Raw genomic sequence first — 17588 nt, forward strand, 5'->3', positions numbered from 1 at the left:
CAAAAACCAATCCCATCAAATATCCCCAAATCTATCAACCCTATCCTACCACAATCCAACGTTACATCAAAACAAATTTGATCTTTCAATAACTATGACTTCCCCATTTTCACCAGAACCCCAAACTTATGAAGATTTACGACCCCGTATTTTACATCCCTTCCGCCCTAATTGTAGGGAGAAACATTTGCATGTGGTCCCAATCCCGCGTCCAAGGGCTCCGTCCCCGGTGAAAGGGTTAATTTAAAGTCGTCGAGAAGCTGCAAGTTAAACGAAGGAATTCTGCTTGTAGAACAAGCACGCTCAAGAGAACTATTTATCCCGGGCAGAGGAATATAGGTCGCGTTCACGCGCCACCGTGTCGGAATACAAATGGCCTGCCGCATCGGGAAAAACTTTTTCCGCCTTTCCCGTTGAAATTTCGACTCTTCTTACGAGTGTGTCCGTATTGCGGCTTCGTTGCGCCAGTTTCCGCCAATCGGGAGCTGAACGCGTAAAAATATCGTTGGCCAGCTTCCAGACGCGCGATCTTCTCGCGTAAACATTCGAAAACTGTTTCCACGCAGCTGAACGTAGTTGAGAAAATCGAACGGGTCTATCCTTGCACCCAGCCTGTTCTTTGACGCCTGATTCGATCAGGAAGCAAACATCGAAGATAAACTTGGACTGACGAGGATGACGGATAGGAGGAAACGAAGGAGCTTGGTTTTTCGTTGTATTCGAGGCGGAACCTCGGGATGTGGGTCGTCGGAAATCCTCTCCTTGAACCGACTATTTTTCTGGGACCTCGATGCTTCATGTTTGCTGTTTTCGTTTCAGGATGCGGTTTTATTGCAGACGGAAACTACGAGGACGATGAATTCATTGCAGGGTTTATTGGAAATAAAATATTTAGATGCTTTGGTCAAGTACTGATCGATATTAATAACCTTTATGAGTACTTTTTGTAATAAGTTTCAATTTAATCTTAATGCAATTTTAATCTTATTACTGATATATTTAATTTAAAAAAAAAATAAGATTTAATTTTGAAAGATTTTTTGTATCTGTTTGATTTTTATATACAGCTAGCTGATATAAGCGGAAATTAGCTTGATGTTTATACCATGTGGCTATAATTTTAGCATGTGTTTTATAAACCACACCCGTTAAAGGGTTAAGTAGATAACACTAAAACTACCAAACGTGTTAGGTAGTTTGTTATTTTAGGCTAAAAAATTTGTTAAGGTATTCCTGAAGTCTGTGTTGATTTTTATGGAGATAACGAATGAATGAGTACATTAATTTTTTTATTTGTTGAGTACATTTTTAAATTTGTAGTAAATGTGTATATTATGTGCTAATAGGTTTAGTATTAAGTATTAAGTATTTAATTCTTCTGTTATTAAGCATTTATCGAATTAGCCCTTGACTAATATGGTGCTCATTTTGTCGCAATAAAAATTTATAAAAATGTTAAAGAAATAAAGAAAATTTGTATGTTATATTTAATATCTTAATTAATAGGAAACAAAGAAAATTATTGAAGCAACAGATCTTTACATTAGATAGTGTTAATGTTTAAAGTACTAATTAACTGTATATAGTAATTGTATATACACATGAATAAATTTATTAATAATACCATAATTGAAGCTATTATTATTTCTTGATGTACCTTAGTTAATTTAATATATGCACTCTCCAATATCTTCCCAACTTCCAATATCATACAGTATTATACATATATGTATACATATATTCTCTTATACATAAAATTTACAGAAAAGGATTTTACAGGGTATTTTTACTCTCCTAAGGAGGAATGAGAAATTTGCAAATTCAAAACTCAAAGAATTAGTAAAAAATGTTAGAAGATTTTTGGGACATAAATTACAATATTAAAATTAAGTACTACAAGGTAAATTCTATTCATAATTAGTAGTATAATAATATTTAAATAAAATATTGTAATAATATTCAACAAAATTATTAACAAAAATAATGAACAGAAATGTGAATATTTTTATACTGATAAGTTTAACTGAAAAGGGGGTTTAAATGAAAGATGAAAATTTGTAAGATAGGATTTTACGTAATTGTTAAATCGAGGTTAGTTTTATAGTTAAAAACAAGAACAGTGTTTAGTAAACCACTTACACTCCACGAAAAGGTGATTGGGATCGTGTTCCCTTAACGAGGACAGTTCAGGATCCAAAGTATGTCTCTGATGCCACCCTCTTCTCGGAAGGGTGGAAACCCTTCTTAGCAACGGCGCTATATAAACATCACAATCGTTTCAACAACAGCAGTAACGTTTGTAATGTAATCGAAAAAGAAATCGAGCAACTTTAGAGAGAAACGAGAGAATGCACAAGCTTGCTCAAGCAGAATCCAGGGGTAGAAATACGCTAGGGGCTGTCTTTGTTCAGGAAAGGAACGGGTTAAGCAATCGAAGTATACATGCAGAAATTATTTACAGGTACATTGTCTGTACAGTGATGAATATTTCAAATATATTTTTTAGACCTCTTGATATTATAATTGTAAGAAAATAAATACTTAAATAAATCTACGTAATTTTAAGTTTCTTGAAATAAAATTTTTTGAACCTCTTCTCATCGTAATTTAAAAAAAATAAATAGTTAAATAAATCTGCCTAATTTTAAGTTTCTTGAAAGAAAATTTTTTGAACTTTGCCATCATAATTTAATAAATCTGCCTAATATTAAGCTTCTTGAAAGAAATTTTGTGGACCTTCTGCCATCATAATTTTAAAAAAATAAATAGTTAAATAAATCAGCATAATGTTAAGCTTCTCGAAAGAAAATATTAATCCACGTTTCACCTACAGAAATTACTGATTTATTTTTTAATATATTATGCAAAATTATTTTCAAAGTATATAAACTTTGCAATTTATGATAAGAGTTCTACCCGTAACATATATCCTTTGTTCATTCTGCAACACGGTTTTATGGGGTGAAACTATACCACAAAAAAGCAGAATTTTCTTTTTCCTCTAATATCGTTATTTCCCTCTGAGATATACTTGCATATAAAGGATGCAATTTTTCGTCGGAATTTTTATTTTTCCTCTGGTATCCCAGAGAAATGAAATTCTGCATTTTTTTAAGAGCTGATTTTACTGACTAAAACTGTACTATGCTGATAAAAAATGAAACTGCTATGAAATTTCACAATTTTCTGAATTTCTGGGTTCATTCTTGTAAGAAATGAAAATTTTCTTAATTAAAGCACATTCATATACCAAGTATTTCTCGATTTTATAAAAAAAAAAATTGGTACATTTGAAGTAAAAACATATCCCAAAATTCAATATTTTTTTTCAAAGAATGCAAAGTTAAAGTTGAAAAAAACTTCTACATAAAAATTGTTAATTTTGTGGAAAAATATTGTCGTTACAAAAAATTGTCTAAGAATAATTTATTATTGTGAACTTCGAATATTTGGAATAGAAAATTGTTTAAAAAATGAAACAAAAATGAATAATAAAATTAAGTCCTTAAATCTTTAACAGACCGTGAAATAATCCTCCGAAAAATTTTGCTATTGTTTGCTTTTGGTAAATGATTCAATTTTTAACCACGATGATAATTTTGATCCAAAGTGTGAAATAGAGACCTCGGTTATCAGATAACAGCTACGAAGCACGGAAACACATTCGTGGATGTATCTGCATCGTGGCTGCAACTGCAAGCAGTTGGACCGTGTGCACATGCAACGATCACACATGCATACTGATCCATTCATTTCCATCGTGCAACAATACTATGCGGTTCGATTGAATCCCCGCCTGTTCTCATCGCATTACAGTTATTTCCATTCGCACATCGCACAATGAGGTACAGTTTCGACTTTGCATCGAGATTTGCGCTCTCTGTGTCTTTTAGAAAGCGCTTTCGGGTATTCAAACCTTGTTTATCTTTCATCTGCACGTCGGTACGTCGCTTCTAATTAATACGCTCGCTGAACCGACATTAACGAGACACTTCTTGCAAGGATAATAAGCATTTTTTTTATTTTTGGACGTTTCTCGTCTCCTGCTAGCGTGGATTATTACAGATTCAAGATTATGTACTTTCAAATTTTTGTATTTTTATGGAATTATATTTCTATTGTTCTGTGCTTTGAAATATGTAGATTACTGGAGTCTTAGATTTTTGGTTTTTTGCATTTTTGGATTTTTAGATTTGTGGATTTCCAAATTTCCAAATCTCCAGGTTTTCAAATTTTCAAACTTCCAAATTTCCAAGCTTCCAAATTTCCAAGCTTCCAAATTTCCAAGCTTCCAAATTTCCAAGCTTCCAAATTTCCAAGCTTCCAAATTTCCAAGCTTCCAAATTTCCAAGCTTTCAAATTTCCAAGCTTCCAAATTTTCAAGCGTCCAAATTTCCAAGCGTCCAAATTTCCAAATTCATAAATTCTCAAATTCCCAAATTCCCAAATTCCCAAATTTCCAAATTTCCAAATCTCCAAATCTCCAAATCCCTAAACCCCCAAATCATCAAACCCTCAACTCTCCAAATCCCGAAATCCCTAAATCCCCAAATCCCCAAATCCCCAAATCCCCAAATTCCCATCTTCCCAAACCCTCAAACTCAAATTCCAAAATTTCTAACCCCATCAAACTACCACCTAACCACCATCAAAGCTTCCTAAACCCTGATCAAATTTTCCAGAGCAATTTGTCTCAGAAAATGAAAGTCCCAGCAATAGTTTTCACGTTAGAGTCGTTGGTTAGTAAGATCGAGTTCCCGAGTGCTTGGGGAAGGTCGCAGAAGGGAGAAGAATAAAACGGCGACCCTAGACTCGGTGCTCGACGCTTCGGTAACTCAAGGAGACAATGCTGGCCGGTGAAACGCGATCCAACGGTGGCATACTTCGGTTACACGGGGTATAACTTAACCACCGGTATATATACTGTTGCTTAATTGCGAGTGCAACACCATGGCTTGCTCGCCTCGAACTCGATTAACAGTGTGACTCCGTTTGGTTCGTCCGCTTCAACCGGACTAATTATTTCTGTCGGCTCGACGCGTGAATCAGAGGACACCTTATCGAGACGTCTTGAGAAAAATGAAAATATTTATCGTGGCATTCGTGTGTAGGCAGGAAAACATGTGTAGCTATGAAAAGATGCGCAGATGTTGATACTTATGCGTAGACATTAAAATGACAATGATTTTAGCAAATTGTAATACATGATCACATATGTGATCATATGTATGATCATATGTATGATCACACTATATGATCATGTTGTTTCACCAATATATGATTCATTGTATGATTAATATATGTATCATATATGTATCAATATGTGTATCAATATGTGTATCAATATGTGTATCAATATGTGTATCAATATGTGTATCAATATATGTATCATGTATGTATCAATATGTGTATCAATATATGTATCAACATGTGTATCAACATGTGTATCAATATGTGTATCAATATATGTATCATATATGTATCAATATGTGTATTAATATGTGTATCAATATATGTATCAACATATGTATCAACATGTGTATCAACATGTGTATCGATATGTGTATCAATATATGTATCATATATGTATCATATATGTATCACATATGTATCAATATGTGTATTAATATATACAATCAATATATGTATCATATGTATATACACACACACACAAATATATAATGTATGATCAAACTCACATATGATGACATTACAATAAATGATATACACATATAATCGCATATGATCAATAATATACACACATGTTCAACCGTTTCAACGTGGCATTCAACGTGTTAAACTTGTAATATTTAAAATTCTGATATTACATACAAGATACTGAAGATAAAAACATGCCTGTAGTTTCACAATCTTGTCACATAACTCGGCACATAACTCGATAAAGTATGTAAGTAGCCTGCGATGGAATCCGTTTAAAAAGTGCCGTTCGAATCGTCACGAAAAAGGAAGAGAGAAGAAAGGCATGAACAAAGGCGCAGCACGTAATGAGGAAAGACCGTCAGCGTCGTAACTACCATGCACTTCCGGTGCATAGTGTATTCCCGATGGCCGTAGAAGGAGGTTGAGTCATGCGACAACGTAGGAGGAGCAAGATGGACCTAACCCACTGTTTGATAAAACGGTTCTGTGGCTATGCTCGATTCTCTTGCTGTCGATGGTGTTAATTATTTAACCTTCATTCGTGGGCCATTTGCTGTTTTACGGGACTTCTATGTCGGAAGTGATAGAATATCGAGTGACAGTGTACACAGCTGTGTTTCATTTAAATTACATTTACTTGAAAATTTGGAGGTTCAGAAAATTTGTCTAAATTAAACATTTAGAAACTTGAAAATTTGAAGGTTCAGATATTTGGTCATTTTAGAAACTTGAAGATGAACTGGAATAATTTATGGGTGTGGAAGTTTGAAAATTTAAAAATTGAAGGAAGTGAAAATTCCAAAATATAGAAACCGAAAGTTACATCAGATCAATCATCCGAAGTAAACATATGAAGCCTCAATTAAATCACATCATCCCGTAAATACCACCCTATGCAAACGAACAGGAATCCGTGGAAGAGCCAACTCCAGTTGGGCAGCGGTTTCAGAATGGAATCGCCGGACAGTGATTTTTAATTAAATGTACGGACGTTTCAATTAAAATCCTTCGGTGTCGGCGTTTCTCGCCGTGCTTTCCACCCCCGTAGGCATCGCACAACCCCAAAGTCACCCTCTGTGTCCCGTCATCTCTCGTCTCCGTTCAACGAGCTCACCCTTTGATTGCTGTTTCTCGCGTCTCGATGTTTCAGCAGATGTCGCCAGATCTCATCCCTTTCGCTTTTCGTTTCGCCCCTCTTTCATCCCCGTTGTCGGGAACAACATTACAGGCGTCATAAAAATTCTGGGTAAAATGAAAATTTTATACACGCTGGAAAAGCTCGCAACCCATCGTCAACGCACGATTATACTTTCCGCGATGCAACGAGAAAGTCGTAAACCCTCTAAAGAGCTTTTAATTTTTTAACGGATGAACTTGGTTAAGGAAGGTTGTTGCTCCAAGTTTTCAGTCTACGAGCTTTGAGCGAACAAACGTGTTCCATGGTGTCGGAGGATTTTGAGAGTTTATTAGAGCATTACGTCGAGTTGCTTTTCGCGATGAAAATGATGGATGCATGCGAAATTTCATGGGAACAAAGGTTCTTTGTAGGTCTTCAGGGAAAATGCCTCGGGCTGTGAATATTTATGGAAACGTGGAGAAGGGATTTTCGCGATACTTACAGGAGCATCTATTAGGAATTTCGTGTGCACAAAAATCTTAATTATCAAACGATTTGAAGTTAATATAATTATATTGGTCTGACATTCGGCTTATCTTCTTCTACCGAAGTCAATTAATTTATCTCGAATTCCACGGACCTGTTTTCTGTTACGTTGCCGTACGAACGTAACAGGTCATTTTAATTCTCGCGGATCTCAATGAACCAAGAAGAAATTTGCAAAAGAAAACATTTCGAATGAAATTCTTTTATACATTCCGCTAGATTACTAGAATATCGTCGATGTTTTGCATCGGGGTACCGTTCGTTTCGTGTTAAATCACCAAGGGAAATCATGCGCGTGAAAACCCAGCAACACCTATACGCACAGAAACAGCCGCAGTATTTAATGACGCGAGACAAACAGTCTGTGGTTTTCATTTCCGCAAAAATACCAGCGACATGACAATTTACGTGTTTTGCAACCAGTCTGCGCGATTACTAACACGTTGATTGCCGCCGTATAGTCGTGCTTATTGCACTACGCGATACCACTTATTAACCATATCGGGGATTAATTTTAATAATATTTGAAGACTCAATTTTCTGGTTGAAATTATCATACGAATTATTTAGTTAACATATATAATCAACTTGTTATGAAATGTATAGGGTGCCTCAGAAATAGAAACAAGAGCCAGAGTCGTTCTTGTGGTTGCGCGCGCAATTCTCGCAGCTGCGCGCGCAACTCTCGGGGCTGCGCGCGCACATCTCTGATTAGTCCGCGTTTTCCTTAATAATTCAAAAACAAAGCTTCAAATTCCATTTTTGTAAAGGAAGAAGTTGTTCAGAATCATGTCAGCTACAACTTTCCAATAGCAACAGTAATTTTGGGACACACTGTATATTAATAGCGTGTCGAGTTAGAATTTCTTTTCTATTTGTACATATCCTTCCTCCTTATTTATTGATTTAAATTAATCCCTCGCGTTAGAGAGGTTTCTCAGTCTCCGTTTGATTTAATAAACCATTTTTTAACTGGTACTATAATATTACACAAGTGATGTATAAACATAAAGAAACAGACAACAGCGAAAAGTAAAGATAACTTTAAAAGAATTCATTTAACCTTTAAACAAGTATTAAAGTTGCTATTTGCAAATAATAAAAATATGTCCAAAGATTAAATTCTTGTTAAAAAGTTTATGTGTACATCCACTCCATCGGAAATAATAAATATTTTATATTATACAGTATTGTAATCGTATTTTCCGTAAAATTTATTTTTATTCAGGTTTCATCCGTTAATTGTTCAGCTGAATTGAATTCCTGGTGCCAGTCGCCATGGAAGTCAACCTGTTAACTGTACAATTGACAATAGCACGGGCAAGCTTGAAAAGCGAACCGAAAGCGAAGTAATTAGACAAACAAAGCATTTTTCCCATGAAAAGAAGCGCAACCGCGATATTGAAAGAAAGAAAAAAATGTTAATGAACACCAGAACCGTTCGAGTTACGATTTCAAATGCTGATATCGTTTTTTTTATGCGTGCGAAATGGACGAAGTTGTCTGTACCGGATTGAAACTTATAATTTCTATAGGTCTTAATGAATTTGCTTGTGAAATGCGAACGCGTTCAACTTGCAATTAAATCGTGCCTCATTAAACTCGTGGCGAAGCGTTAACCCCTCGGGAATATATTAATTGTCCCTCTCGTTTGATTTAACCGTAGGATTAAGGCTTCAAATCATATTAACGCGTGATTCCATTTTACTTTCGCTAAATTATGAAAACTCCTGTGATTATAAACTCCACTTGACACAACTTCGAATAATACATCAATTCATTTTAATATAATTTTCGATTAGAGCTGGACGTTTTTGTTTCCAACATTCTGAAGGACCTCACGAATCCTAAGGAATATTTCGCGATAAAACAAAGTATACGTGTGATACTTCGTATCCTGTGCAAACGATGCGTCAGCGAAATGTTTCTACGGAAACGTGATTCATTTGCACATTTATCATTGAAAACGATTATTTTTCGGAAATAAATCCACTTGAAATTTCCCTTCGTGTCGATATTTATCTTTTTGAAATTGAATTATGATACTCCGTTTTATTTTAATAATCTATCTGTGTATATGCAAAAATGTCTATCACATATTTTTAACTGAAATATTTTGTATTAAAGATTTTACTGATCGACGGCAACTGGTATTCGAAAATTTGAAGATCTTCAATAACTACAATTAAGTAGCAAAATTATTGATTTAGTTCTACGATTAAACGATTCTAGTGCTTAATTTTCCACAAATATACGCAATTTCGTATCAGAAAGAAGCTGTTATCATCCGACATCCATGCTTAATCCCACAAAGCACACCGCAAAAAATTAAACTTCCTTCCGCACTCGTAACATCGCAAAGCTGTTCCAAGCCTCGACTAAAAGCGTACCCTTAACCCTTGCGTAATACCTGGGTCTCTTGTACTCGAATGGGGTCATATTTAAAGTCAAATTATACATTAAGATTGTCGTGAAAATTTCAAGCATATGATTTATTTTATGTTAGACAAATATAAACTACAGATGTACATCACATATGTGTGTACACACATGTGCTTGTATGCCAAAGAGATTTATATTAAGAAATATGCTTAAGGTTTGTAAAAAGACAAACTAGTAAAACTTAACAAGTAAACAAACTTGTAATAAACAAATAAATTGTCAATTGTCAAATCATGTAAATTATGTCTTCAAGTTTGAACAGACCCAGGTACCATCTCGTAAGAATGTACGAATGCACTCGTTAAGGGTTAAAAGGTAAAATTGCTAAAAAAAAGCTGAAACTACAAAGAATCAATAACTTACAAACGCTGCTAGAATCATCCTCCTCCGTACCGCTCAAATCCAAATGATTCTTTCTCCTTCGTCGCATGATGGAGTTCCACACCTTTTTGCGGCTCATCGTAAACACCTATTGTTCACACCCACACCGATTCTTCTAATATTTGCGTTAAAGTGGGTTAATCGACGCTTCCTCTCGATAGAAAGCATTCGTTATCGTCGCATCATCATCCACCGAGATCGAGCCACTGCACAGCGCACTTTCCTGTCCGCGGTTCCACGTCGACTAAATCGATCGTCAACGTTCCATTTCGTCTTTAACTCGCGATTTCGAGCCTCGATGCCGGTTAAGAGGCTCGACGAGTTTCAATTAGGCGTTAGAACTCGCGACAGCTCCATAATTAGTTCGCGGATTGCCTTGGACTGGGCCCGTTCGATCCGGAGCGAGTTTCGCGCTCGAAACCGTCCCGCGAGTGGAACGATTTGCCAGCCTTTTGTCTCGCGCAGCCTGATTTCGCGGCCGATCGTCCGGACGATTCGACGACGTGAACGCACTTCTATCGTCGCGAGAGCAGAGGACGAAAGCGGCACTTTTATCGCATCCGGCGCCGAGGACTCTTTCCACGAGGAGAACTCGAACGCGCTTCAACCTTCCGCGCCAATCGCCTGCGACGAAATCGAGGACGGTGGGGTACAGGAAAATCTAGTGAAACTGACCTAGAAAATTCTTGGGAATTTCTACCTTTCATCTGTTTTTGTCCCTTTGATGCAAACTACGATGACAAGCTTCGTGGGGTGAACTCTGATGAACTCTGACTCAAGCTACGTTCAACTTCCCTCATCTAGTTTGAGTCAACTTATAATACGAATAATATCGATGTAATTAATGAAGTTCATTTCGAAGAGTTAAATGGACATTGAATTAGGACCACTATTTTCAGCATTTTACACGTTTAATTGTAAATTGTATAGTTTATTAGCTACTGACATGGTACACTACTACTGTATAACATTATTAACTAAATTTATGAAAGCCAAGTCAAAATAACGTCAAACTAAAAATCCAATGTCTTAGGCAGTTTACATATCATCCCCAATTTTTATTATTTTCCCAAATATCTTTTCAACTCAGATAATATGGACAGTTACAAACTAGTCTTTAGGCTACAGACAATCTCTGTGGCATTCATCAAATTTGACCTCATCGATACTCGACCTTAAACAGTCATCACCCACACAACTTAATTATTATCAATAGTAACAACTGTTATACCTTTATCAACTATTTAATAATAATTTTGTATGACAATCAAAACAATCCCATATGACATAGCCATAAAAGTGAAACTTTACGTGATCCCAATTCGACGACCAGGAACTGAACACTTGTTAGAATATTCCACAAAGGTACGCACAGCACGTGATCGCGATTAAATGCCACGGACCGACAGAAGCAAACTGTTTAGCCTGGTGAATTTGCGTCTTGAAACAACCGGAGGATATGCGGTTGTCGGTGACGATAAGTGCCCCGCCTGACAGGAAGTCGTTCTTCCCAAATAAACGAGCGGATTAAACCGAGCGTGAAGCGATGATTGCAAATCATTGTCGTTTGGTCGCACGGACTTTCGAAATTGACTCGTATATCTCGACTTTCGTGTAAATGGCTTGTCAGCTTACGGCCATTAGAGATTCTAACCGTTTCTAAGGTTTATTAGCAGCTTGCTATGATTTTTGTGATCGACACTAAGTGCTCCTTCTTATTTCGGTAGAAGCTGGAAACACCGATGATCAATTTGATCCCTAAATGCACTTTCTGGGTCCACTAAAATAATGTACGTCTAATTTGTAAAATTGTCTAACAGATGGGACCTACGACTGCTCGGTATAATCCTATCAAGTAAAAGAAATGCAAATACAATGATTACAATCGCTCCGAGTTTGGCCATCTATTTTCCACGTACAAAAGAAAGTTCCTTTTATTTGAAAACCGATTGTCCAATCTCTGTGCGGTTATTTTTTCGTTTATGACTATTCTTTGAAAAGCTTTTAGAGTATAAACCTGCACTATAGCCATAGGGGACAGCAGTTGAAAATGCGAACAAGAGACAGTTAGTTACGGGCTATCGCACGAGCGAATTCCTCCTCTGCAAACGTGTTTTCTGTGTACGTAGGTCACTTCTGAAATGGACGAATTGTTTCGAATAAAAAAGCTAGTCGAAATCGGACCATCGGTTCTTCGAATAATCGTTGACATCGTTTGGCAGATTCCAAAGGGTAAAAAATGCCGCATAGTTTCGTCACACAAAAGCATTCATCCGAACGATTTTAAAACCACTGTGTGAGCACTTGTCAATTTTTTGCACATCGCACATATGAAATTAAAAAATTTGAGAGTATTTAGAAATATTAATAATTTAGGAAATGCAAGAATTTCCAAATGGAAGAATGTCGACTATTTACACCGCTAAGTGTTACGATCAGTAAGATGCAACAAACTTAACACACAAAGTCTACTGGAACTCATTAGTTCACGCTTCACACGGACAAATAAGGTTCACGATCTTTTTCCACGTTACGGCGTAGCAAACGGCTCCGCAATTAACGAGCTTCGTTGGAAGCATAAAACAGCAGTCAGTCGACGAACAATAGGGAAATTAGGGTCGCCAGTGTAAACGGGGCAAGTAACGCACCATCGGGGATTTAATTCTTAATCAACAACAAACTAGAAAGTGCTTTCAAACATCGCTTTGCACATGCTCGCGTTACATAAACGTGTTCCGACCTAACTACTTCAAAGTGAAGTTCAACAGTCCTAGAATTGTGACAAGTATAAGTTGCTCGAAAAGCTTGTAACATTTTGGGTACCGCAATTGTATCTTCTTGTCGCAATTTCTTTCACATAATTTACTTGAATGGACGTGTCAGGTGGACGTATGTGGACATTTACAGTGGACATTTTATGTAAAATTATGCAGGACTTTTATTTTTAGACTTGTTCAAATTTTTGAAACCAGTTATGAGAGTTGAAGGAATTCATCTTTTTCAGATTATACATTTCAAATTTTTATGAAAATTTTCAAGATATTAAAGCAGTGAGATTATGCATATAAAAATTACAGAGAACATGTGAATGTTTTTGATGAAAGAAATTAATATTCCAGGTGAATATTTGTTCAAAAATAATTATTACAAACTTGCAATTCATGGTGGACTTTCATTAAACAAAAAATATAAAATAATTATACCTTTATGAAAGTCATTCTCAATTGCTGTAAATGCAACAGCTAAAAAGTCATGTGTCTATAATTTATCAAGGTGTTCCAAAAAACTTTGTTTGAAGAAGTAGAATTGTTTCAAGAAACTTTATTTAAAGAAGTAGAATTGTTTCAAGAAACAGTTTCTAAAGGTGCAAAATTGTTTCAAGAAACTATATTTAAAGCACTAAAATTGTACCAAGAAAAAGTATTAAAGAAAGTAAAATTAAACTTCCACGAAAAAGAAGCCTCTCTCCCGAAATCTGTTAATAAGTTCACCGAATGTTTGACGTTCGAGTCGATAGAAAAGTTGGAAGAAACCCAAAAGATTTTTCTGGCAGCGATGATCGTTAAAGTATTGTGTGAAACACCGGATGCGACCTCACCGGAAGAACCACGCTGTCCTATACGGTGAGCTTGGCTGCTGTCAGCGAGCTGGTTCGAGGTGCGTCCACGCTGCACGCGTGAATGCACGCGCGTATTCCGCCCACGTAAACGCGTGCCAAGGCTTTACAAAACGAATCCTCTCGCGATTGCCACATTCTCGCGTTCGATTCTTCTTCATCGAGCGTGTTGTATTCGATTGCGCAACCTCTCTACTGTTTTGTAATTGAACTTGCTCGATGAATCGTGATTGCCGAGTAAAAATCGAGGGTTTGCGATCTGAACTTTTGAAGCAACTCTGTTTGATTTAGCACTGTTTTATGTACGAGTGATAGTTTTTACTACATTGGAAGAGAAGCGTTCTTTCAACTTTTTGTAATGGAATCAGTAGACAATAACGAAATCTATTGTTACAGTTATAATTTCTTGTTATATAGCAAAGACTATGCACAGAGGAGCTGGTAGCAAAAGGTATATCCAGTACATTAATTTTCATTAGATAATAAAATAAGTGATAAACATACATAGTTAGGATGTGGATTCCAAGGTAGATCTAGACCTTGCACTAGACACAAAAGTGTATTCACAGTCTCAAGTTATTTTCTAATACCTTTCAAAACGCTGTTGATGTTCAGACTTCGAGTTAGCATATTTTCGTGGTATGTCTAGTTTCAAACCAACTAGCAGTTGCAGCGTTCTTTTCGTGGTCAATCAAAAGAAATACGCGATACGCTGTCTTGTGGAAGCTTACGATGTCCAAACGCAATGCGCATGTTTGGTTCTACTTTGGTACTCAAAACGCAAAAGGTCATGGGTTGACACAACCATCAACATCGACCGCAAGAATCACTTCGGAAGGAAGACAATGCTATTTGGTGCGATCAGGTGTCATCACGAGCTGAACCCACGTGAAACAGTTAATACCGATCGCTACCGTCAACAAATAATCAGTTTGAACCATGCATCGATCGAAAAACCCAGATTGGGCTAGAAGACACGGAAAAGTGATTTTGCAACACAACGCCGCATCACACAGCGAAAACGGTTAAAGGCACAATTTCTGCACTTGGTTGGTACTCTTGCGCCACCCGCCATACTCACCAGACTTGACCCTTTCGTACCACTTTCCATCGATAGTCCACGTATTTTGCTAAGAACACTTCAACAGTGATGTCGAAAAATGACTGATTTCAAAATGTGAACAATTTTTTGAGCAATGCATTTGAAGGACATATAGTAAAATTAGCTATCCATGTATTTTTTCTCAAATTTAAATTAAGATTTATTAACCAGTACACTTGGTACATATCCGTGTTTCTAACGTTAGCTCTTGAGGGTTTGGCGCAAAGAGGTGACTCGGAGAGGCAATAACGCGAGTCAAAGGGATCGGGTACAAAGGGAAACGGATGACACCGAAAGAAAATGGAAAAGCAATCGGAGTGACGCGACGTTGCGTCGCTGACAGAGGACCATGAGAATTCGCCGTAAACCCGAACGATATATCGGTTGGCTGGCAAGACGACAAAGCAGCCTTTGAGCAAACGAACAGAGCGACGTATCGCGGCGCGAGATCGCAGGATGGAAACCTTTCGGCGTCTTCTCACGAGTCGCAACGGTCAGAATAGAATCGACGAGTTCACGCGGAATTCGCTGAATCCGCGGATCCTCCTGGGACCCGGAATTCCCTGCAAGGTGAGAAACTTTCGCGATAGAGGACGACGTAAATTTATGAGAACGAATTCCCGGCATGGCGAAGGTCGATTGTGTCCTTGCTCGTTATTCCGGGCTCGTGTGAACTTGATTTTATGGCTGCTGGATCGGATATGGGCTGCTACGAACAGGGTATGAAAGGATCCTGCTTTCGGCAGAAGAAAGGTCTGGAAGACTGATGTGATAAACGATGGAGAATCAGTGGACCGAAATATCTGCGTTAGACGTTAATCTCCTTTACTCTGAATTTATTAAAGTAAAACAGCAAGATTATGTTTTACTGTGTAATTTGTCGCAAATAAGGTTGAATAAGGAATTATTTTACTTTCAAAAATAAAGAATTTTTGTTTGGTGAACTTCTAAAGGGTTAGTTCAGTATACAATATATTAGAAAAATTGATAAGATAATTTCTAAACGTTTAAACATAACTTGTGATGTTAAGAAATTTTTCTTCGTGTAATGTATATTGTACTGAATAAATAATGAAATATTTGCTAAAAAAATATTATTAACTGATTACTTTCGCTTCTAATTCAGAAACGCAGATGCTTGTTAATATGTATATTCAAAATATGAAGTATTTATAATACTGATTATTTGATTTAATTAATGCATGTGTAAAATTAGCTTGAATTGCTATTATTTGTTCAATCTCTTCACGTCAAATGTCATGTTACTAGAACACGATAAAATGGAAAATGTGTAAACTATAAATTATATTGCGTATCTTATATTTTTTGATCTGCATATTGTCTTTGTTGGAAATAATATCACTGTCGCCATCTACCACAGATAGATGAAACTGATTTAAGGGAAGTACATTTTTTGCTTAAATATAGTCTTCGACGCTTTGTTAGAATATGTGAAACAATATAATTATAAAATAGAATGGATCTATTAAATTTCTGTCCCGTAATCTGCAGATTATTTAACTCACTTACCACTTTCGTGTCGCATGTGACATTATCGACTTGGACTGGAATAACACGACAGCGCTGTTGAAAAGGTAGGAATTCGTGATCGAGTAAATCAATAATTAATTGTTTGTAACATTAGCATAGTATAAATCCAATTTTCAAGTTAGCAAATTTCAAATTGCTAGATTGATAAATTTTTTTAATTTTAAATCTGCAACGTCCCAAATATTGAAATACTCAAATTTTCAAATCCTCGTATTTTTAGATACTCAGATACTAAAATACGAAAATTTCTATCCGGCTAATTCTAAAATTCCCCACTCTAAAAATTCTAGAGTTTCAAAATTTCCCACAGTTTCGAAATACCCACATTCACGAGTTCACAAGTTTAAAAATTTTCAAATTACTAAATTGTCAACTCTTCAAGTCCCCAAATCTCCAAATTTCTACATTCTCAAATTCCTCATTTCCCAAGTCCCCAATTTCTGAATTCCCAAATTCCCAAAGTCCCAAGTTTTTAAATTTTAAAACTTCTAAATTTGAAAATTTAGAACTTGTAAATTTCTACCAAATCATAATAGGTAATGATTTCTTCAATTCCTAAATCACCCTAAATTTCCCAAATCTGGAAAAGTCTGCCCTACTCACTAGATACATCACTCCCTGAGGCTAAGTCAGTGACCATAATTCCCAGCCTAGTATTATTAGTTTCATAAAGTCTCCGCCAGATGGCCATACCGTTTCTTTCTCCGCAAAACTCAACTTCTCCCATCAATTTTACCTTTTCACACAAAACTTGACTGCAGTATAGAACCTTGTATTTGATAATTAATATTCGTTTCTTATATTATAAATGTTCAATTGTCTATTTTCTTAAGTTCCTGAGTTCACCACTAGATGGTTCAAGCCTTATCTTCAAAATTCAAGTAAATAAATAGGGGTGAAATACTGTTCAAAATTTAACTACTAAAATCAACCTCCTCATCTTCTTGAAAACTTGCACGAAAAATTGTTCCATCACAAGAAAATAGCAAACTTGTAATAAATAAATTGTGGAAAAATAGTAAGCTATGTTTTCTTCAGAAATTGATAAAATCTATGCAAAGACTGTATGTAAAATTAAAGTTATAGTACTTAAAGCTATAAGTATAAATCAAAACACCTAAATTTTGAAGCAAATAAATTACTTGATAACATAATTTAATATACATCTACTA

General features: G+C 36.1%; 1 protein-coding gene across 2 annotated transcripts in view; it reads right to left on the minus strand.

Annotated features, from left to right (window-relative positions):
* The window catches only part of raskol (Ras GTPase-activating protein raskol), a 203487-nt gene extending 193189 nt beyond the window's left edge, over positions 1–10298 (minus strand). The window contains exons 1-2 of one of the 2 annotated variants that reach the window (XM_076531012.1): positions 10130–10298; positions 2140–2256 (exon numbers count right to left, since the gene is read on the minus strand). In XM_076531012.1, the coding sequence (XP_076387127.1) occupies positions 2140–2256; positions 10130–10226 (214 nt within the window). In that variant the 5' untranslated portion in view covers positions 10227–10298. The remainder of the gene's footprint in view (positions 1–2139; positions 2257–10129) is intronic. The other variant, XM_012289657.2, reaches the window with a different exon arrangement.
* Between the last annotated feature and the right edge of the window lie 7290 nt (positions 10299–17588).

This window comes from Megachile rotundata, chromosome 4 (assembly GCF_050947335.1).
Source record: "Megachile rotundata isolate GNS110a chromosome 4, iyMegRotu1, whole genome shotgun sequence".
NCBI lineage: Eukaryota > Metazoa > Arthropoda > Insecta > Hymenoptera > Megachilidae > Megachile > Megachile rotundata.